This window comes from Geotrypetes seraphini, chromosome 4 (genome assembly GCF_902459505.1).
Source record: "Geotrypetes seraphini chromosome 4, aGeoSer1.1, whole genome shotgun sequence".
In the NCBI taxonomy this organism is placed as follows: Eukaryota; Metazoa; Chordata; class Amphibia; order Gymnophiona; family Dermophiidae; genus Geotrypetes; species Geotrypetes seraphini.
This window is the reverse complement of record NC_047087.1, coordinates 176,388,558-176,415,259: the sequence shown is the minus strand read 5'-3', so window position 1 is coordinate 176,415,259 and position 26,702 is coordinate 176,388,558. Positions and strand designations below refer to the sequence as shown.

At 48.3% G+C, this 26,702-nt stretch overlaps 1 protein-coding gene across 13 annotated transcripts in view; it reads right to left on the bottom strand.

Annotated features, from left to right (window-relative positions):
* Nucleotides 1-26,702, bottom strand: part of CNOT1 (CCR4-NOT transcription complex subunit 1) — a 1,050,915-nt gene that overhangs the window by 826,320 nt on the left and 197,893 nt on the right. For all 13 annotated transcript variants that reach the window (XM_033940598.1, XM_033940586.1, XM_033940591.1 and 10 more), the window contains one exon: nt 20,694-20,862. In XM_033940598.1, the coding sequence (XP_033796489.1) occupies nt 20,694-20,862 (169 nt within the window). The remainder of the gene's footprint in view (nt 1-20,693; nt 20,863-26,702) is intronic.

The following is a 26,702-nucleotide window of genomic DNA, read 5'->3' as shown; positions in this document are numbered from 1 at the left end:
AGAAGCCAACCTCGGGGAGGTGGGCGGGTTGTGAGAATATATGCCTGCTGTCCCTGGATAACACCTGTTACGGTAAGTAACTGTGCTTTATCCCAGGACAAGCAGGCATGATATTCTCACATGTGGGTGACCTCCAAGCTTACTGAAGAGGGATGGAGGGAAGTTGGCAATTTAAGCAAATAGATTTCGCAATACCGATTGGCCGAACCGGCCATCGCTTCTGGACAGGGAGTCCAGACAGTAGTGGGAGGTGAAGGTATGAACCGAAGACCATGTGGCAGCCTTGCAGATTTCCTCAATAGGTGTGGACCTGAGGAACGCTACGGAGGCTGCCATCGCTCGGACTTTGTGTCCCGTTACTCGACCATGCAGTGCGAGACCAGTCTGAGCGTAGCAAAAGGAGATGCAATCGGCCAACCAGTTGGACAAGGTGCATTTGGAAACAGGGTGGCCTAACCGGTTTGGGTCGAAGGACAGAAACAGTTGTGGGACTTTCCGGTGTAGCTGAGTGCGTTGGAGGTAAAAGGCCAACGCTCTTTTGCAGTCAAGAGTGTGGAGCGCCACTTCTCCGGGGTGAGAGTGGGGCTTGGGGAAAAACACAGGTAAGACAATGGACTGATTGAGATGGAAATCAGACACTACTTTAGGTAGGAACTTTGGATGGGTGCGGAGTACCATCTTGTCGTGATGGAATACCGTGAAGGGTGGGTCCGCTACCAGCGCTTGCAGCTCACTAACCCGCCGTGCGGACGTGAGCGCGAGTAAGAAGATTACCTTCCAAGTGAGGAATTTTGGATGGCATTTGTCTAGTGGCTCAAATGGAGGTTTCATTAATTGAGCCAGAACCACTTTAAGGTCCCAAACCACCGGGGGAGGTTTGAGAGGGGGGTGGACGTTCAGCAGACCCTTCATGAAGCGAGTGACTAAGGGATGGAGCGAGAGGGCTTTCCCTTGCAGGGGCTGATGAAAGGCCGCAATCGCACTGAGGTGTACTCGAATGGAGTTGGTCTTTAGGCCGGAATGAGATAGTTGAAGTAGATAGTCAAGGACCAGGGGGACGGGGACCGACACGGGTCCTGGCTGTGGGAGGAGCACCAGGTTGAGAATCTGGTCCACTTTTGGGAGTAGCAGGTTCTCGTCGAGGTTTTTCTGGAGGCCTCCAATATCTCCTTGACTGATTGAGACACAGGGAGAGCAGTCAGGGGGAGAGAAACCAAGCATTCAGATGAAGAGACTGAAGATTGGGATGTAACAGTGAACCCTGACCCTGTGACAGTAGAGAGGGAAACAGAGGCAGAGGCAGTGGATCTCTGACACTGAGTTGAAGTAGCAGGGAAAACCACGGCTGGCGTGGCCAGCGAGGGGCAATCAGGATCAGGGTGGCTTGTACTGTTTTCAGGTGGACAAGCGTCCGCAGTATCAGAGGAAACGGCGGGAACGCGTATAGGAACCTTCCCTCCCAGTTGAGGAGGAAGGCGTCGGCCTCGAGTCGGTCCGGGGAGTATATCCGGGAGCAGAAGAGAGGCAGCTTGTGATTGTGGGGGGACGCGAACAGGTCTATTTGAGGTGTCCCCCACCGTTCGAACACTCCTCGTAGGGTCTGAGAGTGTAGTGACCACTCGTGTGGCTTGAGGAGACGGCTGAGTCTGTCCGCTAGGCAGTTTTGTTCTCCTTGTATGTACACCGCTCGAAGGAAGGTGTTGTTGGAGATTGCCCATTTCCAGAGGCGCAGGGCTTCCCGACAAAGGGGCCAAGACCCTGTCCCCCCTTGTTTGTTTACGTAGTACATCGCTACCTGGTTGTCGGTTCGGATGAGAACCACTTGGTCGTGGAGCAGATGTTGGAAGGCTACAGCTGCGAGATAGATGGCCCGAAGCTCTAGCACGTTGATGTGGCAGCGACGGTCTTGTGCTGACCACATTCCTTGGGTGCGTAGGCCGTCCAGATGGGCTCCCCAAGCGTACTCCGACGAGTCCGTGGTGAGTACCTTGCTGTGGGGTGGGGTGAGGAAGAGCAAACCTTTGGAAAGATTTGAAGAGTCGGCCCACCAGCGGAGCGATCGTTGCAATGAAGGAGTCACTGTCACTGAGTGGTCGATCGGGTCCCGGTCTTGACGCCATTGAGACGCCAGGGTCCATTGAGGGATTCTCAGATGGAGGCGGGCGAAGGGTGTGACATGGACGGTGGAGGCCATATGGCCCAGAAGAGTCATCATCTGTCGAGCTGATACTGAGGTCAGCAGGGAGATCCTTCGGCTCAGACTTACTAACGCCTCCAGGCGCGGAGGGGGGAGGAAGGAGCGGAGGTGAACCGTGTCCAGCGTGGCCCCGATGAACTGTGGGGACTGCGAGGGGCGTAGTTGAGATTTTAGGAAGTTTATTTCGAACCCCAGACTTTGTAGGTAGGTAATAGTCTGTTGAGTCGCTGAGATAACCCCTTCCCTGGACGGGGCTTTGATTAGCCAGTCGTCCAGGTAGGGGAATACCTGGAGGCCCTGGGAACGTAAGGTTGCTGCTACCACCACGAGGCACTTGGTGAAGACCCGAGGTGATGATGCTAGTCCGAAGGGGAGGACTCGGTATTGTAGGTGCCAGTCCCCTACTTGGAAGCGCAAGAAAGCAATGTTACTTACCGTAACAGTTGTTATCCAGGGACAGCAGGCAGCTATTCTCACTAGTGGGTGATGTCATCCGACAGAGCCCCGATACGGACATCTTGAAAGCATGTCTTGCTTGAAGAAACTTAGAAGTTTCGAGATGCCCGCACCGCGCATGCGCCAGTGCCTTCCCGCCCGATGTACCGGGCGTGTCTCCTCAGTTCAGGTAGTTAGCCTGAGAAGCCAACCCAGGGGAGGTGGGTGGGACGTGAGAATAGCTGCCTGCTGTCCCTGGATAACAACTGTTATGGTAAGTAACATTGCTTTATCCCAGGACAAGCAGGCAGGTATTCTCACTAGTGGGTGACCTCCAAGCTAACCCCAATGGGATGGTGGGAGAGTTGGCAACTTAAGAGAACAAATTTTGTAATACAGTTTGGCCAAACTGTCCATCCCGTCTGGAGAAAGTATCCAGACAATAATGAGAGGTGAATGTATGAACCGAGGACCAAGTGGCGGCCTTACAAATCTCCTCAATCGGTGTCGATCTGAGGAAGGCTACAGAGGCCGCCATTGCTCTGACCTTGTGGGCTGTGACCTTACAGGGAAGGGATAAACCAGCCTGGGCATAGCAGGAAGAGATACAAGCCGCCATCCAGTTAGAGATGGTGCGCTTCGATACAGGTCGTCCCAACTTGTTTGGATCAAAGGAGACGAAAAGTTGAGGTGCAGTTCTGTGTGGCTTTGTGCGATCCAAGTAGAAAGCCAGAGCACGTTTACAATCCAGAGTGTGCAAAGCAGATTCCCCAGGATGAGAATGAGGCTTTGGAAAGAACACTGGAAGCACGATGGATTGATTGATGTGAAATTCAGAGACCACTTTAGGTAAGAATTTTGGATGAGTACGGAGAACCACCTTGTCATGATGGAATACAGTGAAGGGTGGATCTGCCACTAGGGCCTGAAGCTCACTGACTCGGCGAGCTGACGTGAGGGCCACCAGGAAAACCACTTTCCAGGTGAGATACTTAAGAGGAGCCGTTTTGAGAGGTTCAAACGGAGGCTTCATAAGATGAGACAGGACAACATTGAGATCCCAAACCACAGGAGGAGGTTTGATAGGAGGATTGACATGAAAAAGTCCTTTCATAAATTTGGAAACCACAGGATGAGCAGACAAAGGTTTCTCCTGTAGAGGCTGATGGAAAGCCGCAATAGCACTCAGGTGGACTCGTATAGAAGTAGACTTGAGACCAGACTGGGACAGGTGTAGAAGATAGTCCAATACAGACGATAGAGAAGCTTTCTGAGGTTCTGTAGCATTGGAAATACACCAGGTCGAGAATCTCGTCCATTTTTGGGAATAGCATTGTCGAGTACCAGGCTTCCTGGAAGCCTCCAAGACCTCCCTCACAGCCTGAGAGAACTGGTGAGGGGTTATGTTGAAAGGAACCAAGCTGTCAGGTGGAGAGACTGCAGGTTGGGATGAAGTAGTGAACCTTGATGTTGAGTAAGCAGTGAAGGGAACACTGGAAGAAGTATTGGTTCCCTGCTGCTGAGTTGAAGTAGAAGGGAGAACCAAGGTTGTCTGGGCCACCGAGGAGCAATCAGGATCATGGTGGCACGGTCTGATCTTAACTTGACCAGAGTCTTCTGAATGAGAGGAAAGGGAGGAAACGCATAAAGGAAGCGATTCCCCCACTCCAGTAGAAAGGCGTCTGCCTCGAGGCGGAGAGGAGTGTAGATCCTGGAGCAAAACTGAGGCAGCTTGAAGTTGTGGGGGGCTGCAAAGAGGTCTATCTGAGGTGTCCCCCATTGTGCAAATATCTGATGAAGGGGTTTGGAATTGAGCGTCCATTCGTGAGGTTGGAGAAGACGGCACAATTTGTCTGCCAAGACATTGTCCTTCCCCTGAATGTAGACAGCCCTGAGGAAGGTGTTGTGGCGGACCGCCCAATCCCAGACTCGAAGAGCTTCCTGGCAAAGGGAGGCCGAGCCCGTGCCTCCTTGCTTGTTTACATAATTCATGGCGACCTGATTGTCGGTGCGAATTAGGACCACCATGTCGTGAAGGAGATGTTGAAAAGCCTGAAGAGCATTGAAGATGGCTCTGAGCTCCAGAAGATTGATTTGATGGAGTCGTTCCGCACTGGTCCAGAACCCCTGAGTGCGAAGACCATCCAGATGAGCTCCCCATGCATAGTTCGATGAATCGGTCGTGAGAACCTTCTGGTGGGGAGGAGAGTGAAACAGCAAACCTCTGGATAGATTCGAAGAGGTCATCCACCAAAGAAGAGACTGCCGTAGAGCAGGAGTGACTACAATGTGTCGGGACAATGGGTCGGAGACCTGAGTCCACTGAGATGCCAAGGTCCATTGAGGAATTCTGAGATGTAGTCTGGCAAAAGGCGTCACATGAACTGTGGATGCCATGTGACCCAAGAGGACCATCATGTGTCTCGCTGAGATGGACGGGCGAGAAGACACCGACTGGCAGAGTAGAAGAAGAGCGTCCATGCGCTGAGGAGGGAGGAACGCTCGAAGTTGGATGGTATCCAGGACCGCCCCGATGAAGGGGAGAGTCTGGGCGGGCTGAAGATGTGACTTGGGAAAGTTGATCTCGAAGCCCAAGCTCTGCAGAAAACAAATCGTGGTCAAGGTCGCCGAAATGACCTCTGGGGCCGACGGGGCCTTGATGAGCCAGTCGTCGAGGTATGGAAACACCTGAAGACCCATGTTCCGGAGTGCAGCGGCCACCACCACCAGACACTTCGTGAAGACTCTGGGCGAAGAGGAAAGGCCAAATGGGAGCACTCGATACTGCAGATGTAGATGTCCCACCCGAAATCTGAGGAACTTGCGGGAGGCCGGATGAATCGGGATGTGAGTGTAGGCCTCCTTGAGGTCCAGAGAGCATAACCAATCGTTCTGCTCGAGTAGGGGGTAGAGAGAGGCAAGGGTCAGCATGCGGAACCGCTCCTTGACCAAAAACTTGTTGAGGACTCGAAGGTCCAAAATGGGACGCAGATCGCCCGTCTTCTTCGGAACCAAGAAATACCGGGAGTAGAACCCCCGGTTTTGCTGATCTACTGGCACCGGCTCGACGGCTCGAAGCCAAAGCAGAGCCTGCGCCTCCTGTAGAAGAAGAGCGGACTGCATCGAGTTGGAAGGATACTCTCTTGGAGGGTGGTCCGGGGGGACCCGTTGGAAATGAAGAGAGTATCCCTCTCTTACGATGGTAAGGACAAAAAGGTCTGAGGTGATCGACTCCCATTGATGATAAAAATGGTGGAGTCGACCCCCGATGGGAAAAACAAGGGAAGACAGAACGTCGGTTATGCTCCCTGGAAGAGAGTCAAAAGGGCTGAGTGGCCTTGGGTGTAGCCGGCATCTGAGGCTTCTGCTGAGACTTCTGTGGAGGCTGCCTCTTCGCAGGCTGTCTCGCTAGGGGAGCCTGTCTTGGTTGATAACGCCTCTGGTAGATTTGAGGCGGTCTAGATGGACGAGACTGTTGAGGCTTAGGCTTAGGACGCAGAATGGATTGAAAAGACTTCTCGTGGTCCGAAAGCTTTTTAGTGACAGTCTCGATAGACTCATCGAATAGATCCGCTCCCGCACAAGGCACATTAGCCAATCTGTCTTGGAGGTTCGGATCCATATCAATAGTGCGAAGCCAGGCCAGGCGACACATGGCGACTGAGCAGGCCGCAGCACGTGCCGAGAGCTCGAAGGCATCGTAGGAGGATTGCATCAGCTGCAGCCGCAACTGGGACAGGGTTGCCACCACCTCCTCAAACTGGAAACGAGCTTCAGCATCGATGAAAGGGACGAACTTGCGGAGGACCGGCAAGAAAAAATCCAAATAAGAAGAGAAGAAAAAATTGTAATTGAGCACTCGAGTCGCCATCATCGAATTTTGGTAAACTCGTCTACCAAACTTGTCCATCGTTCTCCCCTCCCTGCCCGGAGGCACAGAAGCGTAGACTTGGGAAGGGTGAGAACGCTTGAGAGAAGACTCGACCAGCAGAGACTGATGAGAAAGTTGAGCTCCCTCAAACCCTTTGTGGTGAACGATGCGGTATCGAGCATCCAGCTTGCTGGGAACCGCAGGGATAGAATACGGTGTCTCAAAACAGCGCATGAAAGTCTGGTCCAGCAATTTATGCAAAGGAAGCCGAAGAGTCTCCGCCGGAGGGTGAGGCAAATGCATCGTATCCAAATACTCTTTAGAATATTTAGATCCAGTATCCAAAGTCACATCTAAGTCATCCGCCATCTGTCGGAGAAAAGATGAGAAAGACAATTGGTCCGCCAAGGCCGGCCGCCGAGACGGACTAGACGAAGTGGAAGCCTTCGGGTCTAGGGAGAGCTGAGACCGGCATGGAGAATAAGAGGTAGATGGTTCCTCATACTCTGGTCCCTCCGGTTGGGAAACATCGGACGATGAGTATCCCAAACGTTGCATCTTTTTCTGTGGGGACACTTCCGAATGACGTGAGGAGTGTCGAGATGAATGACGAGAACGATGCCCCTCCCGGTGCCGGGATGGGGAGCGAGAACTTCTGTGCATCGCACGATCCCCCGAAGCCTCTAAGGAATGGATGGGGCTCGAAGCGGTGGATCACAGAGGTGGCAAGGACGCGGACTCACGCAGCGCCACCCAAGTCTGGTATGGAGTGCGGAAGAACTCTTCCTGCGATGCAGTATGCCCAGGACTCCGAATTTCAGGAACCGTCCCAGCGCCCTGTTGCCTTGGAGGAGTAATGGGCTCTAAAGGTGGCATATCAGGAAGGGAAGCCCTCCTGGAGGCATCCGCCGCTCTCCGCCGATCCCCCTCGTCGAGCAGCGAGATCGAACGGCGAGGGGGAGGGGGAGGGGGCGGACCGCCCTCAGGGACCGGTGCTCGGACTTCACCCTGAATGTTGGCGATAAGCCGGGGTCCCATAGTTTGCATAAGCTCGACAAACTGAGCTTCCAGCAGGGATCGAAGCGAAGCCGATATGGAGGGATCCGCACCGAAAGGGGGTCCTCCTGCACGGTCTTCGCGCTCCTTCGCGGCCAAGTGCTTCTGCTTAGTAGCTTTGGGCACCTTGATGACCACGGGAGGGACAGTGGAAGGCGGTACCTGAACCGAAGAGACAGAGGCAGGCGCCGTAGCGGAACTGGAAGCCGCAGCTGGTGTAAACGATGTTGGCTTCACGATGCCGGATGCGGAAGTCGTCGATGCAGGTTTCGAGCGAATCGGTGAAACCTCAGCAGATGTAGAAGCAGACAGATCCTTGGCAGTCTCCATCTTGAACATCGACTCCCAAAGTAAGCAACGCCGCTTAAACGAGCGCGCAGTGAGCGTGGAACAAGGCCTGCACGATTTCGGAACGTGGTCCGGACCAAGACACTGAAGGCAGCGTCGATGCGGGTCCGTCAACGAAATCGCACGCTGGCACTTGCTGCACTTTTTAAAACCGGTGATTGGCCGTGACATAGGCCGGAAAATCGACGCTGCAATGTCGAAAGAGGTAGGCCGCAGCCACGAGGCCGGGCCGGCCGAACCGCCGGAAGAAATAATTTTGAACTTTTTTTTTTTTTTTTTAAATAAAGTAAAGTAAAGTGAATTCAAAGAAATAAACCAAAACGCGGGTCAAAGAAGGCAAAGAAAAACTGAAATTCAGTCAGCGCAGATTGAAGATAACTTCTCAGCTCCGCGGAAAGAAAAGAACTGAGGAGACACGCCCGGTACATCGGGCGGGAAGGCACTGGCGCATGCGCGGTGCGGGCATCTCGAAACTTCTAAGTTTCTTCAAGCAAGACATGCTTTCAAGATGTCCGTATCGGGGCTCTGTCGGATGACATCACCCACTAGTGAGAATACCTGCCTGCTTGTCCTGGGATAACTTGCGGTGAGCGGGGTGCACTGGGACGTGTGTGTACGCCTCCTTGAGATCGAGGGAGCAGAGCCAGTCGCCCTCGTCGATCAGGGGGTAAAGTGTTGGTAGTGAGAGCATCCGAAACTTTTCCCGTACCAGGAATTTGTTGAGGTGTCTCAAGTCTAGTATTGGGCGTAGGTCTCCTGTTTTTTTTCGGTACCAGGAAGTAGCAGGAGTAGAAGCCCTTCCCCCGTTGGTCGGGGGGAACCTTCTCCACTGCTCTCAGGCGAAGCAGGTCTCGAGCTTCGGAGAGGAGTAGGGGTAGTTGAGTCCGGTTGGGAGGGCAATTCCTTGGGGGGTTGTCCGGAGGAATGGCCCGAAAGTTGAGAGAGTACCCTGATGAGATCACACCAAGGACCCATGCGTCCGACGTGATTTGTTCCCAGTGAGGGTAAAAAGCTTTGAGTCGACCCCCGATGGGAAGGCGGTCTGGGACTATGGCGGAGGGGGCCCGCCCCCTTCCGCGTGTCCCGTCAAAAGGACGGGGATGGTTTGGTGGTCGCGGGCGGTTGGGACTTTGGCATGGCCCTGTGGTGGGCTTGCGGACGTCTGGGTGGGGGCCGCGAGAAGGCGGGAGTGGACTTTTGTGGGTATCGGCGCGGAGGGGCCCTGTATGGCCTGGACGCTGGCGGTTTGGGCTTTTGCCGGACAAGGGAGGCAAACGAGCGTTCATGTTCGGAGAGGCGTTTTGTCGCCGCCTCGATAGTGTCATCGAACAATTCCTTTCCCACGCAAGGGAGGTTAGCCAACCGGTCCTGTAAGTTGGGGTCCATGTCGACCAGGCGCAGCCAGGCTAGTCGGCGCATGGCGATAGCGAAGGCTGCTTCTCTGGAGGAGAGTTCGAAGCCATCGTAGGCCGCGTGGAATAGATGAAGGCGCAGGTTGGAGAGGGACTCTAAGAGCAGGCCGAACGTTCCTTGCCGGGAGGCCGGTAGGTCAGTCTCAAAGGCTCTCAATAGTCCAATGAGGTGTTTGAGGTATGATGTGAAGGTGAAAGTGTAGCTTTGCACCCTAGAGGCCATCATTGCGTTTTGGTATAGTCTCCTGCCGAACTTATCCAGGGTTCGGCCTTCTCGGCCTGGGGGGACCGCTGCTGAGACCCGGGACGGGTGAGCCTTTTTCAAGGAGGATTGGTGGGAGAGCTGTGGTTGCTCGAATCCCGGGTAAGGTACTGTGCGGTACTTGGCCTCCATTTTGGAGGGTACGGCCGTGACCATGTAGGGGGTCTCCAGGTTCCTGAAGAAGGCCTGTTGGAGTACCGGGTTGGGTGGTAGGCGAAGGGACTCTCTGGGCAGTGATGGCATATCCAGTTCCGCCAGGTACTCCTTCGAGTATCTGGAGTCGGACTGGAGGTCTAAGTCCAATGCGTGGCCCATGTCTTGGACAAAGCGAGTGAAGGATGGGCGAGATGTCCCCGGGGCCCCGTGCGGGGTCGGGGAACGAGACCTTCGTCGGGTGGAGAAGGATAGGGAGGCTTCCCTCGAGTATCGAGGTTCGTGCTCTGATCCATGCTCCGAGACTGGGGAAGCACTGTGAGAGTGTTCCGGGGTTGTCGATCTTCGGCGTCTCGAGGAGCCCCTCGGAGACGATGCCGGGGTTAGGGGTACCGATCGATGTTGGATCGGTGACCTCGATCCGGACTCCCTCGGAGAATACGTCCGAGGGGGGGTTCGGAGGATGCGCGGGTTGGAGAGTGATAACTCAGCCACCCTTAGTGGTCCCGTATGAGGTGTGGGAGAACGGCCTCGTAGAGTTGGTGAACCTCGGGCCTTCTTGGAGGTATGGCGGTTCGAGGTTTCTGTCGTTCTAGCCCGACGTTTTGCCCCTCGGCGGTCTGCGGAGGGGGAACGTCTCGGGTGTCTCGGCGAGGAGTCCGAGGAGGATGGGATGCGGCGAGGATTGCGCACCCTTCCTCGAGGTTGTTCGGTGCGAGGCTCAGGCTGGTCTGGCACATTCGAGGTCGAGGCCGATTGAAACTGGGCCATTGCCGCGGACAGCTCCGACGTGATCATCGCTCGGAGTAGGTCCTGGAAGACGGGCACGGACAGCATCGAAGGCATGTCCACTGCCTCGGTGCGCTCCACCGGGGGCGACCTCGTATCAGAGTATTCCCGTGTGGTGGAGGCACGGCCCGAAGGTTTGGAGGGCTTAGATGGGGCTGTAAGCATGGGGCTTCCGCCATGCGTCGCCGTTGTCCCCGAGGCTGGCTTCTTCGCTGTTACAGAACCTGAAGAGGGAAGAGGGGACTTACCCAGAGCCGAGGCTTTCTGTTGTCCCGAGGACTTCGGGGTCGAGTCTCGAGGCGATGCCGAGGTATCCGGGGCCGAGGTCAAGGCTGGGGCCGAGGTCAAGGCCGGGGCCGACCTCGAGGCCGAGGTGGAGGGTTGGTCCGGGGTGAAGAGGTCCGCCATGCGGGCTTTTCTTCGGCGGAGGGCCCTGTTTTGGAAAATAGCGCACTGGGGGCAGGAGTCGGTTGGATGAGCCGCCCCCAGACAGAGGATGCACCGGCGATGCGGGTCTGTGAGAGAAAGAAGCCGCTCGAACCGGGTGCACTTTTTAAAGCCGGTCAAAGGCCGGGACATTAAATCGAAAGTAGCCGCGGCTCGATTAGCCACGCGGCCACGGGGACCCGGAAGCCTCCGGGTCGTTGAAAACGAAGCAGGAATCAAGTAAGAAAAGTAAAGAATTCGCGCACAGCGACTTAATCGTGAAAAACAAGAAAAAATCGCGGTGCTAGAAGGCAGTTGGGGCAGAGCCTGAAAAACACGGCTTCTAGGCTCACGGAAAATTTTGAACTGGAGACCACGAGGGGATGCACCCCCTAGTGGAGCAGGAAGGCACGCATGCATGGAGCAGCAGAGCAAACTTAAATCTTCAATCAAGTTTGCTTGAAAATGCTTCCGCATCGGGGCTCCGTAGATGACGTCACCCACATGTGAGAATATCATGCCTGCTTGTCCTGGGATAACGACAGCCATGGCACTGAACTTCCAAAAAGGGAATTCCGAATGGATGAGATTCATGGTTGGGAAATAAGATTAAGAAGAGGACACAGTCACCGAGGCGCAAAATCTATATATACCGCGTATCAACAAGGGATCCAAGAGGAAAAAGAACAAAGATCCGGCGTGGCTCACTGTAGAGGTGAAGGAAGCGATCAGAGATAAGAAAACTTCATTTAAGGAATGGAAAAGGTCAATGATAGAAGAAAACTGAAATAAACACAAACAACATCAACGCAGGTGCCATAAGGCGATAAGAGAGACCAAAAGAGACTACGAGAAAAAAATAGCCAAGGAGGCAAAAAACTTCAAGCCATTCTTTCGATATATTAAGGGGAAACGATCCGCGAAGGAAGCAGTGGGACCACTGGATGACCTTGGAATAAAGAGAGTGCAAAAGGAGGACAAAGCAATCGCCGACAAACTGAACACATTTTTTGCATCTGTATTTACCGATAAGGATATGCACAGCATACCAGAACCCATCAAGCTATATGCTGGAAACGAAGACGGGAAACTGGCAGGGTTGACAGTCAGCCTAGAGGAGGTATATAGGCAGATTGATAGGCTTAAGAGCGATAAATCCCAGGGACCGGATGGCATCCATCCAAGGGTCATCAAAAAACCAGACTGCTTCAACTAATAGTCAATCTGTCGATCAAATCGGGAAAGATTCCGGAAGACTGAAAGGTGGCGAATGTTATGCCGATCTTCAAGAAAGGTTCGAGGGGAGATCCGGGAATCTAAAGACCGGTGAGTCTGACCATGGTACCGGGAAAGATGGTAGAGGTGCTGATAAAGGACCGCATCATTGATCACCTTGACAGACACAGGCTGATAAGGGCCAGTCAGCACGATTTCAACAAAGGCAGATCGTGTTTGACAAACTTGCTGCACTTCTTTGAGGGAATAAACAGGCAGATAGACAAGGGCGACCCGGTCGACATTGTATATCTGGATTTTCAGAAGGCGTTTGGCAAAGTTTCACATGAACGACTACTTCGGAAAACTGCAAGCCATGGAATCGAGGGTGAAACACTCACATGGATTAAAAACTGGCTAGAGCATAGGAAACAAAGAGTAGGGGTAAATGGACAATACCCAGACTGGAAGACCACCACCAGTGGGGTGTCACAGGGTTCGGTGCTTGGACCCGTGCTCTTCAACATCTTTATAAATGATCTGGACATTGGTATGACGAGTGAGGCGATTAAATTTGTGGACAATACGAAGCTATTCACAGTAGGGAAGACACATGGGGATTGCGAAGATCTGCAATGTGACATAATCAAACTCGAGAAATGGGCAGCGACATGGCAAATGAAGTTCACATGGGTAAGTGTAAAGTGATGCATGTCGGTAACAAAAATCTCATGCAAGAATACAGGATGTCCGGGGCGGTACTTGAAGAGACCTCCCAGGAAAGAGACTTGGGAGTTCTGATTGACAAGTCGATGAAGCTGATCGCGCAATGCGAGGTGGTGGTGAAAAGGACAAACAGAATGCTAGGAATGATAAAGAAGGGGATCACGAACAGATCGGAGAAGGTTATCATGCTGCTGTACCGGGCCATGGTGCGCCCTCACCTGGAGTACTGCGTCCAGCACTGGTCGCCGTACATGAAGGACATGGTACTACTCGAAAGGGTCCAGAGAAGAGCGACTAAAATGGTTAAAGGGTGAGTTGCCATACAGTGAGAGATTGGAGAAACTGTGCCTCCTCTCTCTTGAAAAGAGGGGACATGATCGAAACATTCAAGATACTGAAGGGAATAGACTTAGTAGATAAAGACAGATTATTCACCCTCTCCATGGTAGGAAGAATGAGAGGGCACACCCTAAAGCTGAAAGTGGATAGATTCCGTACAAACGTAAGGAAGTTCTTCTTCATCCAGAGAGTGGTAGACAACTGGAACGCTCTTCCGGAGTCTGTTATAGGGGAAAACACCCTCCAGGGATTCAAGACAAAGTTGGACAAGTTCCTGCTAAACTGGAACATACGCATGTGAGGCTGGACTCATTTAGAGCACTGGTCTTTGACCTAAGGGCCGCCACATGGGCGGACTGCTGGGCAAGATGGACCACTGGTCTGACCCAGCAGCAGCAATTCTTATGTTTTTATGTACTCTAATATAAGACGAGATTTTTGGGCCAAAAAAATGGGATCTCGTCTTATATTCGAGTCAAGCTGGTAGCTGCCACTTCAGTACCCCTGTTTCAACGATGGGTAATGCTTTTCTAAACTCCCACCAACACCCGATGAATGCCTTTGCTCTCCTGCACTCTACCCTTTCACCGCTGATGCTACTTTGTTAAGAACCTCCACCGCCAATTCTGCTTCCATCACCATGCAGCTTTCTGAAGGTTCCCCTACCTCCGACACTGCTGTCTGAAGACTCCCCCCCACTTCTGATGCTAGTTCCACTGCTGAAGCTGTGCTTACTGAAGGCTGCCGCCCGGTAAGGCTGGCTATCTACTATTTGCAGAAGCAAGAAAGCAAAACAAAAATCAATACTGTGAGATATCCCACAGTAATTTTTTTTTGTTTGGGTTTTGGGATCTTTTGGGTTAAAATCTATTGCTGCTGTGAAATTTGTGGGGAATACTGGTATGTGGAGGACAATGGTGTGGGTCATCTTTTGGGGGGGGGCTAATAAAACTTATCAGAACTGCAATCACTTCTTTTCGATTTCGGTTCCTCCACTACTAACCCTTTAATTTTGGGAGATTTTAATATTCATTTTGATGACCCCAAGAATTATCAAACCAACACTATTCTTTCGCATATTAACCATCTTGATTTACATCCTTTAATATTTGAACCCACACATCACCTAGGACATACTCTTGATATGGTTCTTATCCCTTCTTCATCAATAACTAACTATTCCTTAAATTTCTGCTTAGCAGTTCCTTGGTCAGATCTGTTATCGGTTTCATATAATTTCAATTATACTAACCCCCAATCTCCCAAACATAAAATAGTCAAATTTAGAGATTTCAATAATCTGTCTTCTGATATAATATTGGCTGAAATCTCATCTGATTTTTTTGATTTTACATCTATCTCTCTAGATGATTCTGTTCAACTCTGGTCAAAAAACACCCTTAGGCTACTTGATAAAATAGCGCCCCAACAAACCAAAATCTTCCCGGCAAAGAAAACCTTTAACCCATGGTATACAGCTGAACTTTCCCTTATAAAAAGACAATTAAGATCTCTTGAACGCAAATGGAGAAAAGACAAATCAAAATCTAATTATGAATTATTTAAAAAACACTCTAATTTTTACAAAATAAAAATAAATTTAGCTAAATCAAAATTCTACTCAGGTTTAATTCAAAAAGCTCCAAATTCTGCTACTTTATATCGAATATTAAATTCAATATTTTATTCTGCCAAACGAAAAACACCAGCTATTAAGACTAACCTCACAGCCCACGAACTCGCCTCATACTTTCAAAAAAAAATTGAAGAGATTCGAACCTCTTTCACAATAAACTCCTCCTCTAAATCAGTTCATTCATCACAAGATCTCATTTCTCTCTCTTCTAAATGCTCTTCCTTTAATATCCCAGGTCTTAAGGAAATTGAATCTATCATCAAAACCATCAACATAAAGGTTCACAAACCGATTCTATTCCACCTTTTCTTCTAAAACGATATTTTTGCATTTTTGGTCCAACAATACATACTTTAGTAAGTGAAAGTTTAAAACAAGGCATTATGCCAAATGATTGGAAACATTCAATTATTTATCCCATTACAAAAAATCATAAAATTAGTGCTGAGGATTGTGCAAACTATAGACCTATAGCCAACATCCCCTTCTTATCCAAGCTAACGGAGAAGGTAGTCCACAACCAAATCTCTGACTTTATCGAAAAAACTAACATTCTTCACCCCAATCAGACTGGTTTCAGGCAATACCATTCCACCGAACATTCCTTAATAGGTATGACCACCTCTATTCATTACTTCCTCGACCATCATCAATCAGTTCTTCTAGTCTCTCTAGACCTTTCGTCAGCCTTTGATACAATCGATCATGATTTATTAATAAACAGACTCCAAACAATAGGTATTACGGACCAAGTTTTATCCTGGTTCCAATCTTATTTTTCTAATCGCTCCTCAACTGTCTCTTTTAACAATACAATTTCTGATACTTTTTCCACAACGTATGGTGTTCCTCAAGGTTCTATACTTTCTCCTCTCTTATTTAATATTTTTCTTGCTCCTCTGTTGACTTTATGTCAATCAATTGGTTTCAATACATTCGCATATGCAGACGATATACAGCTTCTGCATCCTATCGATCCTAACAACCCTTCTGATATAACCCGAATTAACACAAAACTTGAACAAATTCACTACTGGTTAATCAATAATCGTTTAGCTTTAAATATCAATAAATCCAATATACTGCTCTTTCCATGGAAAGACAACCCTAAACTTATTTCGCCAATCTCTATTAATGGACTCCCTTTGCGAGTTGTACAAAAAACCAAAATACTCGGTGTAATTTTGGACCATAAACTTACCTTTCATGATCACATCAGCAGTGTTATTAAGTCTTCATTTTTTAGACTGAGACAGATACGCTCTATCTCTCAGCTATTTAGTAACGACTCATTGAAAATTCTCATTCATTCTCTTGTAATTTCAAAATTAGATTACTGCAATGCTTTATTTAATGGTATAGCACAAAAAGAAATCAGACGCCTTCAGATTATTCAGAATACAGCCATTAGACTTATTACAAAAGCTAAAAAATTCGATCATATAACTCCTCTTCTTAAGGAAGCTCACTGGCTTCCAGTAGCCCACAGAATAACGTACAAACTTTGTCTGCTCACATTTAAATCTCTTCTGTTTAAATCTCCGGCCTTTATTCATAAACTATTAATTCTTTATTCCTCCAATAGAACCCTAAGATCAGACCAACAGCATTTACTAATGATTCCATCATTAAAAATAATAAATACACGCCGTCAGTATATTTTCTCGGTGACGGCACCCCAAACTTGGAATTCTCTCCCCATCTATTTACGTGAAGAAATCAATCTAGACAAATTTAAAAATAAACTGAAAACTTTCTTATTTAACGATGCATTTGTTATCTGATTTTATTGGTTTCTTTTAATCAATATTCAAAAAAAAATTTTTGATTCTAATTCTCTTTTCTTCACACATTCAATTTTTTTTATCCCATCCTTTTGTGTTTTCCTTATTTGGCTTCCCACTCTGCTCAATTACATTGTAACTTCTTCCCTTACCTTCCTCTTGTTTCCAGTTTGTCTAGTCATCGTCTGTGTCTAGTTAGTTTTTAATTCTTTTAAAATTCTTTTCATTTTGTAACTTTTATCCATGTGTAAATCGCCTTGAATATTGACAAGGCGATTAATCAAATAAATATTAAACTTGAAACTTGATAAAAATATTTAAAGTTACAAAAAAATGTGTTAAAACATATAGTCTTTGTAGACTCTCACCGGGATCACCCAAATTTCTACTCTCGACCAGTGGCGTACCAAGGGGGAGGCGGGGGGGCGGTCCGCCCCGGGTACCAAGCCCTGAGGGGGTGCTCCCGGTCCGGTCCAGTTACCCCCCCCTGCGCCGGGTGTCGCGTCTGGAAACAGCCTGCAGCAAGATCGCGATGCCAGAGATCTTTGCCTGCTTCGACTGTTTCCTCCGCCACGGTCCTGCCCCTCCTCTGATGTCAGAGGAGGGGCGGGACCGCGGCGGAGGAAACAGCCGAAGCAGGCAAAGATCTCTGGCATCGCGCGATCTTGTTGCAGGCTGTTTCCCCAGGGCAGTAGCGTACCAAGGGGGGCGAGGGGGAGGTCCATCCCGGGTGCCGCCTTAGGGGGGGGTGCACAGCTGGCCCGGTCCCTATCGCGCTCCTACCCTCCCAGCGAAAGCAGCATCGGCGCCATTATCGAAAAAGGTAATGGCGCCAGGCCTTGGAGCACCAAGGCAGACCGCTTCTCCCCCCTCCCAGCCGAAACCCCGCTGACCATCCTATCTCTCTCCCCCCCCCAAGTGAACCTTTCTGACCCTCCCAGCGAAAGCAGCAAACCTCCCTCCAGTAGCGTCGGCTTTATCCTCCCTCTGCCGCATCACTGATGACGTCATCAGTAACGCGGCAGAGGGAGGAGAAAGCCGCGAAGGAGGTTTGCTGCTCTCGCTGGGAAGGTCGGAAAGGTTCACGGGGGGGGGGAGATAGGAGGGTCAGCGGGGGTTCGGCTGGGAGGGGGGAGAAGCGGACTGCCTCGGTGCTCCATTACCTTCTTCGGGCAGCAGCAGCGTTTACAATTCGCTGCTGTTGCCGGCTTCAGGCCTTGTTCTCTGCCGGGTCCTGCCTACTTCCAGTTTTCATGAAGACAGGACCCGACAGAGAGGAAGGCCTGAAGCGGGCAACATCAGTGAATTGTGAATGCTGCTGCTGCCCAATGAAGTTCAGGACATCAGGACATCGGGGAAGGAGCAGGGAGAAATCGGCTGCTGGCTTGGGGGTAAGGGTAGGGAAAGAATCGTGGAAGTGGAGAAATCGGCACGATGGCTTTGTGCAGGCTAGGGGGAGAGAGAAAGAAAGGAAAAAATAAAGAGGGGGGGCCAGGGGGAGAGAGAAATAAAGGCAGAAAGAAAGAGGGGGACCAAGGGGAGAGAAAGAAAGGCAGAAATAAAGAGGGGGACCAAGGGGAGAGAAAGAAAGGCAGAAATAAAGAGGGGGTCAAGGGGGAGAGAAAGAAAGGCAGAAAGAAAGAGGAGGGCCAGGGGGAGAGAGAAATAAAGGCAGAAAGAAAGAGGGGGACCAAGGGGAGAGAAAGAAAGGCAGAAATAAAGAGGGGGGTCAAGGGGGAGAGAAAGAAAGGCAGAAAGAAAGAGGGGGGCCAGGAGGAGAGAGAAAGAAAGGCAGAAATAAAGAGGGGAGCCAGGGGGAGAGAGAAAGAAGAAGGATCAGAAGAAGGACCAGAGACTCATGAAATCACCAGACAAAAAAGTAGGAAAAATGATTTTATTTTCAACTTAGTGATCAAAATGTGTCCGTTTTGAAAATTTATATCTGCTGTCTATATTTTGCACTATGGCCCCCTTTTACTAAACCGCAATAGAGTTTTTTAGCGCAGGGAGCCTATGAGTGTCGAGAGCAGCGTGGGGCATTCAGCGCAGCTCCCTACGCTAAAAACCGCTATCGCAGTTTAGTAAAAAGGGAGGGGGAATATTTGTCTATTTTTGTATAGTTGTTACTGAGGTGACATTGCATAAAGTCATCTGCCTTGACCTCTTTGAAAACCCGCGGAATATAAATGATAATTAACATTTTCTCTGCGTACAGCGTGCTTTGTGTTTTTAAAATTTTATTGTTGGTAGATCATTTTGACTTGGCCACAAAGGTAAGGGGGAGGGAGGGAGGGGAACTGCTGAAAGACATCTAATAATCCTTGCAGGCTTGACTGCAGGGAATTATTTTTGTAAAATCATGTTTTGTTATGTGACTGGCATTATCTAGACTTTAATTTCTATGAATGAATAGAATGAAAATGATATAAAATTACTTGCTTGTTTTTATGTGCGTGCGCTGAAGGAAAGTGGAGAGAGAGTGGGCTGAGGATGCTGAAGGGAAATGGGGAAGAGAGTGGGGAGAAGACGCTGATTTATAAATTGACAATTGTACAGAATATTGTTTCTTTTTATACTTTAATATAAACAATTCAAGGCTTGTGTGGATGGAATCAGGTGGTTTGCGGGGATGGGGACCGAGCTTACGGGGATTAGTCCAATAAAATTGTATTTTTTTATATCTCATTATTTGTTTTATTTTTATTTGTTAATTTATAAAGTGGTGATTGTTATGTATCAGTTTTTTCAAATTTACATCTACTGTCTTTATATTTTGCACTGTATTAGAGGACATGTGTTACTGTTTTTTGTGGTGTTGCATTGTATCCAGGGTCTGGTTTCTTGGCGGATCAGTTTAACTTTTGTCTACATATTTCTATTTTTAGTTTGTGATTATTCCATTTTGGGCGAGGGTGTATCTCTGTTCTGTGTGTATGAAAAAGACATAGTTTTCAGTTGGCATTGACTACAGGACCAATTGACTGTGCGGGATCTGGCTTGTTTAGTTTTACAATGTATGTGTTGGTGTTCTAGTGCTCACTGCAGTGTTTAAGATGCAGCCTTTTCCTAGGTACACTCTTGTGGTGCGATATGTAGATTGGTACTAAAAATCATATTTTTCATATAGATGGGGGGGTGTCAAAAAATGATGGGCCCTGGGTGCCACATACCCTAAGTACACCACTGCCTGCAACTACTCCATATGTACTTCTAATGTCATGACAATTTAGACATAATTTATGTTTTGTTATGTTTGGAATAATGGTTACATATATGAGGTTCAATAAAAGAAAATTTTCACTGCCTGTTTCTATTCTGACCATTTATTCCATTTCATGGTTATTGCAAAAAAAAAAAAAAAAAAAAAAAATTTTTTTTTACATGGGGGGGGGGGGGGGGGTGTCAAAAAATGATGGGCCCCGGGTGCCACATACCCTAGGTACGCCACTGCTCTCGACTTATATTCGGTTCACCTTTTTTTTTTTTTTCCCCCCCCCCCCCCCCCCTCCTTTTTAGGAGGGGAAAAGGGATACCTCGTCTTATACTCGGATCAACTTCTATTAGAGTATATACAGTAAATGTCTACCCTGCAGTCAGACAAGTGAAATCAACCAATACACTTAATTGTGACCGGACTTGTTAACTCTCCTTCCTTGCTCATTTATTTGGAACCTCAGGATATAACTGCAGATCTCTGCCAGTTTTCAGAGTAGTTTCAGTGATGGGGATAATCAGCCAACTAAAAACTTGAGCAAGATGACTAGTCAGCTTTGAAATGCCAACATCAAAAGCTGATATGACCTGGCTACCTTGTAATGAAGACCGTCTATCTATAGAAATCAATTACTAAACAACCTAATAAGTAAACTGAACCTAAGAAAAATAATAAAACTCAAGTGTTACAAAAAGCATAATTAAATAACTTAATTGCACAAGCAGCATACAAATGTAGTTGACTAAAGTCAGACATCACAAAGTTAAAAAATGCATGCATCTGGTGGTAACTTTTACAAAAATGTTTAGAAGTAATCATGGTATACAAACCTTGCACAAAATCCATAGCCCACTTCTTGCATGAAGTCTGCCAAAGAACTATCCATCATGGTTTTGGCTATCCCTCCAGAATCAGGCAGGATCCTGTCCATTAGAATATCCCGTTTTTCAGGGTATAAGAGTGGTGCAAGCACCACAGGGCAACGTTCTTGAGGGAAATCTGTAAAAAAAAATTAAAAAAACCCAAAAACTCACTCACAAGTAATTCCTTTCAACAAAGCCAACACCATTCTGTTAATTTTTAATGGATCAAAAACTACTATAAAAAAGTAACATTTCTTGCTATAGATCCCATCTGAAAAAGTAATCATGATTGTGTGCACATGGTCATTCAAATATGGACAAACACTGCCATGCAATAACTGTTTTATTAACATTTCCAACAATCTGAACTTTATCCTCCTTAATCAGCTATATTCAGGCCTGCTCATAATTTAATGGAGACACTGCATTTCCAGTGGACAGAGGATGAGCCAAGAGACACCAATACTCTGCAAAGAGAAAGGCTAAGAGTATAGCATGCTTTTGCATGCTTATTTTCATACAGCAATTCAGAGTACGGTGATACAATAACTTAGACTAATGCTCTACCAAAAAATTGTTGAATGCTATGGCAAGCATGATAGCTGGTGTTTCACAATTAAAATTATTTCACCAGCTGAAAAAATAACCAAAAAGGTTTACGTTGGTTACTTAGTGTATTAAATTCAAGATTCTAATTTGATCTATAAATATTTAAGTGATGTTCCTTTGAGAATTGCCTTGTCATTGCAAATTTAATCAACCATCTCAGCAATTATGACCTATGAAAAAAAGGGTTATTAAATGTTCCCACATTTTATTAAATCCATTCTGTTGGATCTCATGCCAGAATGTTCTCTGTAGCAAAGCCTATTTTATGGAACTCACTTTCACAAGACCTAAAGTCAATTCCAACTATGCTGGCTCTTCCTAAAAGATAAAGAATATTTAAGCAGGCTAATAGCTAAACATGTACTTTGGTATAGTCATCTACCAATGGTGTGCCAAACACTCAAGCATTCAATGTCTTCTTGAGCTAGTCAAGATAAAGTCTATGATATTGTTCAAATTCTTGCAACAAGGCCTCTCGCTGCACTGGGTCTGTGGTGATGCCAGTGGCAAGGTCAGTTTATCCGTTTAACATCTTGCTCGGTTGTGTGTTAACCACCTCCACTGTACTGACAAACTGTTCAGCAGTATGGAAGTTTGGATCTTCAGACCACCTGTTCACAGGCTTTGCCAACCATTCATTGGTAATACCAAGAGCATGAAACAGGAAATGTGATTCAACTCCAAGCCAATCGCTCAGGGCTATATTTTCAAAATTTCACAATAAAAACCAATGGGCCACTATTGAAGCTGTTATTGTAGCGATTTCAAAAAGGCAAATCATTCTCAAAAAACTATGTATGCAAATGAGGTTGGCAAAGAGTAGCGAAGGTTTGCTAGATTTATATGAGATGAGTTGCTGGCGATAGTAATCGGCATATTCGCAGAAACAATCAGGGAAGCAGGACTCTAGAGCAGACTACCTGGCCAAATCAAAAGCCGTCAAAACAGCAGTCAGGGAGGCTAAATTCCTCATGGAGGAGTCTCTAGCAAAGAACATCCAGAAGGGAGATAAATCCTTCTTCAGGTATATCAGTGATAGAAGAAAAAACTCAGGCGGGATTGTACGTCTTAGGAAACCAGACGGAGACAATGTGGAAAAGGATTCGGAAAAAGCCCAACTATTAAATGAATACTTCTGCTCAGTCTTCACCCGAGAAGCGCCAGGGCTCAGCCCTCAGCTACAGACAAGGGTTGGCTCAGTTGACCCGTTTAGTAACTTTGAATTTACGCCCAGCAGTGTCTACGGTGAGCTGTCAAAGCTCAAGGTTAACAAAGCAATGGGGCCGGACAACCTGCACCCCAGGGTGCTTAGGGAGCTGAGTGATGTCTTGGCGGAGCCACTGTCCGCGCTCTTCAACCTCTCCCTTAGTACAGGCAGCGTCCCATTGGACTGGAGGACGGCTAACGTCATTCCACTCCACAAGAAAGGCTCAAAGATGGAGACAGCAAACTACAGACCAGTGAGTCTAACATCGATAGTGAGCAAACTAATGGAAACTCTAATCAAACACCAATTAGATAAGATCCTGGATGAGGAGAATCTACGGGATCCCCGACAACATGGATTTACTAAGGGGAGATCCTGCCAATCCAACCTGATCAGCTTCTTTGACTGGGTGACGGGGAAGCTGGATATTGGGGAGTCCCTGGACATCGTGTACCTGGACTTTAGCAAAGCATTCGATAGCGTACCACACCGCAGGTTACTGAGCAAGATGAGTTCTATAGGATTAGGTAACACATTGACGAAATGGGTTGGGAGCTGGCTTGGAGGTAGGCTCCAAAGGGTGGTGGTGAACGGCACCCCCTCCGAAATGACGGAGGTGATTAGTGGAGTACCACAGGGCTCAGTCTTGGGCCCAATCCTATTCAACATCTTTATAAGAGACTTGGCAGAAGGGCTTCGAGGTAAAATAACATTATTCGCCGATGAAGCCAAACTGAGTAATGTAGTGGGCAAATGCACAACAGACGAAGATTCAGTGCCCGACAACATGATGCACGACCTACTCCTACTGGAGCGATGGTCTAGGACATGGCAACTCAACTTCAATGCCAAAAAATGCAAAGTTATGCACCTGGGCAGCCAGAATCCATGCAAGTCTTATACCCTTAATGGCGAGATCCTAGCAAAAACGGTAGCAGAACGAGACTTGGGGGTAATCGTCAGTGAGGACATGAAGTCTGCCAATCAAGTGGAGCAGGCTTCGTCCAAGGCAAGACAAATCATGGGCTGCATACGAAGGGGTTTCGTCAGTCGTAAGGCGGAAGTCATTATGCCATTGTATAGATCCATGGTGAGGCCCCACCTGGAATACTGTGTGCAATTCTGGAGGCCGCATTATCGCAAGGATGTGCTGAGACTGGAGTCGGTGCAAAGAATGGCCACCCGGATGGTCTCGGGACTCAAGGATCTACCATACGAAAAACGGCTTGACAAATTACAGCTATACTCGCTCGAGGAGCGCAGAGAGAGGGGGGACATGATCGAGACGTTCAAGTATCTTACGGGCCGCATCGAGGCGGAGGAAGATATCTTCTTTTTCAAGGGTCCCACGACAACAAGAGGGCATCCGTTGAAAATCAGGGGCGGGAAACTACGAGGTGACACCAGGAAATTCTTTTTCACTGAAAGAGTGGTTGATCGCTGGAATAGTCTTCCACTACAGGTGATTGAGGCCAACAGCGTGCCTGATTTTAAGGCCAAATGGGATCGGCACATGGGATCTATTCACAGGGCAAAGGTAGGGGAGGGACATTAAGGTGGGCAGACTGGATGGGCCGTGGGCCCTTATCTGCCGTCTATTTCTATGTTTCTATGTTTCTATAATACACCACGAAAGAGGCATAAATGTGCGCATGTGCCGGGAAAAGTAATGCTGTAAGCAGTGTGTCAATCATAGATGTGCCAGAGCTATTCAATGAAGGGAAGGGAGAACATAAGATTTGCCACTGCTGGGTCAGACCAGTGGTCCATTGTGCCCAGCAGTCCGCTCACGCGGGAGGGGAAATGCAATGTTGGTTTTCAAAAGGCGCTCATAAGACATACTTTTTCTCTCCCCAAAACTACTATAATTCATGTAAATCTTGTAATTTGTTTTTAATGTCAAATTTTATCATGAACCACAACAAGAAACACGCAAGACATGACTATAATACACACGCTCAATAAGCATGCTTTTGTCCACCCCCAACCCCTGAAAAAAAAGACAAGTTTATGTGAATCATGTAATCATTTTTTTTTTATAAGCCACAGTCAAAAAATGCCAGATGCGCTTTTCACAGTACCAGCACCCCTGGACCATTTGTGATTTTTGGTCGCTAAAAGCCCAACACCAAACTTGGAGAATCACTCGGCGATGATGAATAATAATAATAATAATAATAATAATATTTTTATATACCGCCAAAGCCATAGCAGTTTGAGGCGGTTTACAACAAGAAGAGCTGGCAGTCAGCAAAAAAAAAAATAACAATGAAGACTTTGGTTAAATAAAGTCACAATGTAGGGAAATCAAGAATATGTGATAGGAGTACAATGGAAGGTTTAAGAGTTCTTGGTTACAAATCGGTTAAACAGGTTGGTTTTAACTAGTTTTCTGAAGTTAAGGTAGGATGAGGAGTGCTTGATGATGTTGCCTAGCCAGCTGTTTTGTCAACTTGCTTGGAAGGCTAGCGTTCTGTTAAGGAATCTTTTGTACTGGCAGGTTTTTATTGAAGAATGGCACGGAGTGCTCATTTAAATATTGATGAGCCCATTTACACAGCAGAATTACCACAGTAAGTCGTTTTGATAATCCACCACTAAAATACATGCATGCTAAACCGGCTAGAATAGGTTTAGGGACCGCATTAAAAGAAGCCTTAAGTTTTGAGAATCTGACCCTTAGTGATGTGCTTCGCTTACCTGCTTGAAAACTGGCATGCCCCAAAGAAACTGTTCCCCCAAATGTACATGCCTAGCTATTAGCAATGTTAAATTTCTATTTTCCACAATAAGTGCAGATACTGAAGGTTCATTTAATAAAACAGTGCTAGATTTTTTTACATAAGGAGAAATTAGGTTCTTACCTGCTAATTTACTTTCTTTTAGCCTCTCCAGACCAGCATAGGTTAATCTTACAAGCGGGTATATATCTCATCATGACCAGCAGGTAGAGACTGAGACAAAACTTTGAAACTGTACATTAGAGAATGACACGGTGGCAGTTACCTGTGGGCCGCTGGTAACCCGCCAAAACGGTGGGGGGACAAAAGTGCTCACTGCAGGCACAGGGACAAGGCCATCCACCGCCCCGCGGAGCAGTGAATGTCCTTATCCCTGCAGTTAAGGGAGGGAAGGCGTGCAGTCACTGATTGCACGCAGCCCCCTCCCTCCCTCCGGCCAAATCTATCTCCCTCCCTCCCCCTTACCTTCACGGCGCTTTCATAAAAAACATACTGAAGCCAGCGAAGCTTGCCTGCCTGCAGTCGCGTGTGTGTGGGTGGAAGCTTCTCCTCTGACACAACAACCGGAAGTTGCATCAGAGGAGAAGCTTCCGCCTACACACACACGACTGCAGGCAGGCAGGCTTCACCGGCTTAAGTAAGTTTTTTACAAAAGCGCTGTGAAGGTAAGGTGGAGGGAGATAGATTTGGTGGGAGGGAGGGGACCGTGCGCCTTCCGATCCTTAAGTTTCAATTCTTTACTAACGCACTGCGAAGGAAAGGGGGAGGGAGGGAGATTCTCAGGCCGCTGAAGGGCAGTGAGATGGCGAGAGGGAAGGGTGGATGCTGCGGGAACGGGGTGGTGAAGGGGATGGCAGTCTGGTGACGGGGACAGATTTTTTTCCCCGTGTCATTCTCTACTGCAGTGTTTTTCAACCGCTGTTCCGCGGCACACTAGTGTGCCGCGAGATGTTGCCTGGTGTGCCGCAGGGCCGCCATCAGGGCAGTACTACCAGTCCTGCATTCAGGGGCCCGGAGCTGACAAGGGGCCCGGGCTCCCCCAGGGTCCTAGGCAGTGATCTAAGGCAGGGGCGCCAGTAGCTCACCAAGGCAAAGTGAGTCGATCACCCAGGACTCACTTTGTCTTGGCGATCTAATCTATCGAGCCGATAAGTCTTCTTCTCCCCGACGTCAATTCTGCAGTCGGAGAGGAAGTTCGGGACAGCCAATTGCTGCCTGGCTGGGCGGAACTTCCTCTCCGATTGCAGAATTGACGTCAGGGAGAGCATGCGTCGGCGTCGGCTTTGGGGCCTGTTATCCATTGGTGGGTCCTGTTCCCCGATGGCAGTGGCAGTGGCTTGGGGAACGGCAGGGAGAAAGAAAGAAAGGGGGCAGGCAGGGAAACAGAAGGAAAGAAGAGAAACAGAAAAAAAGAAAGAA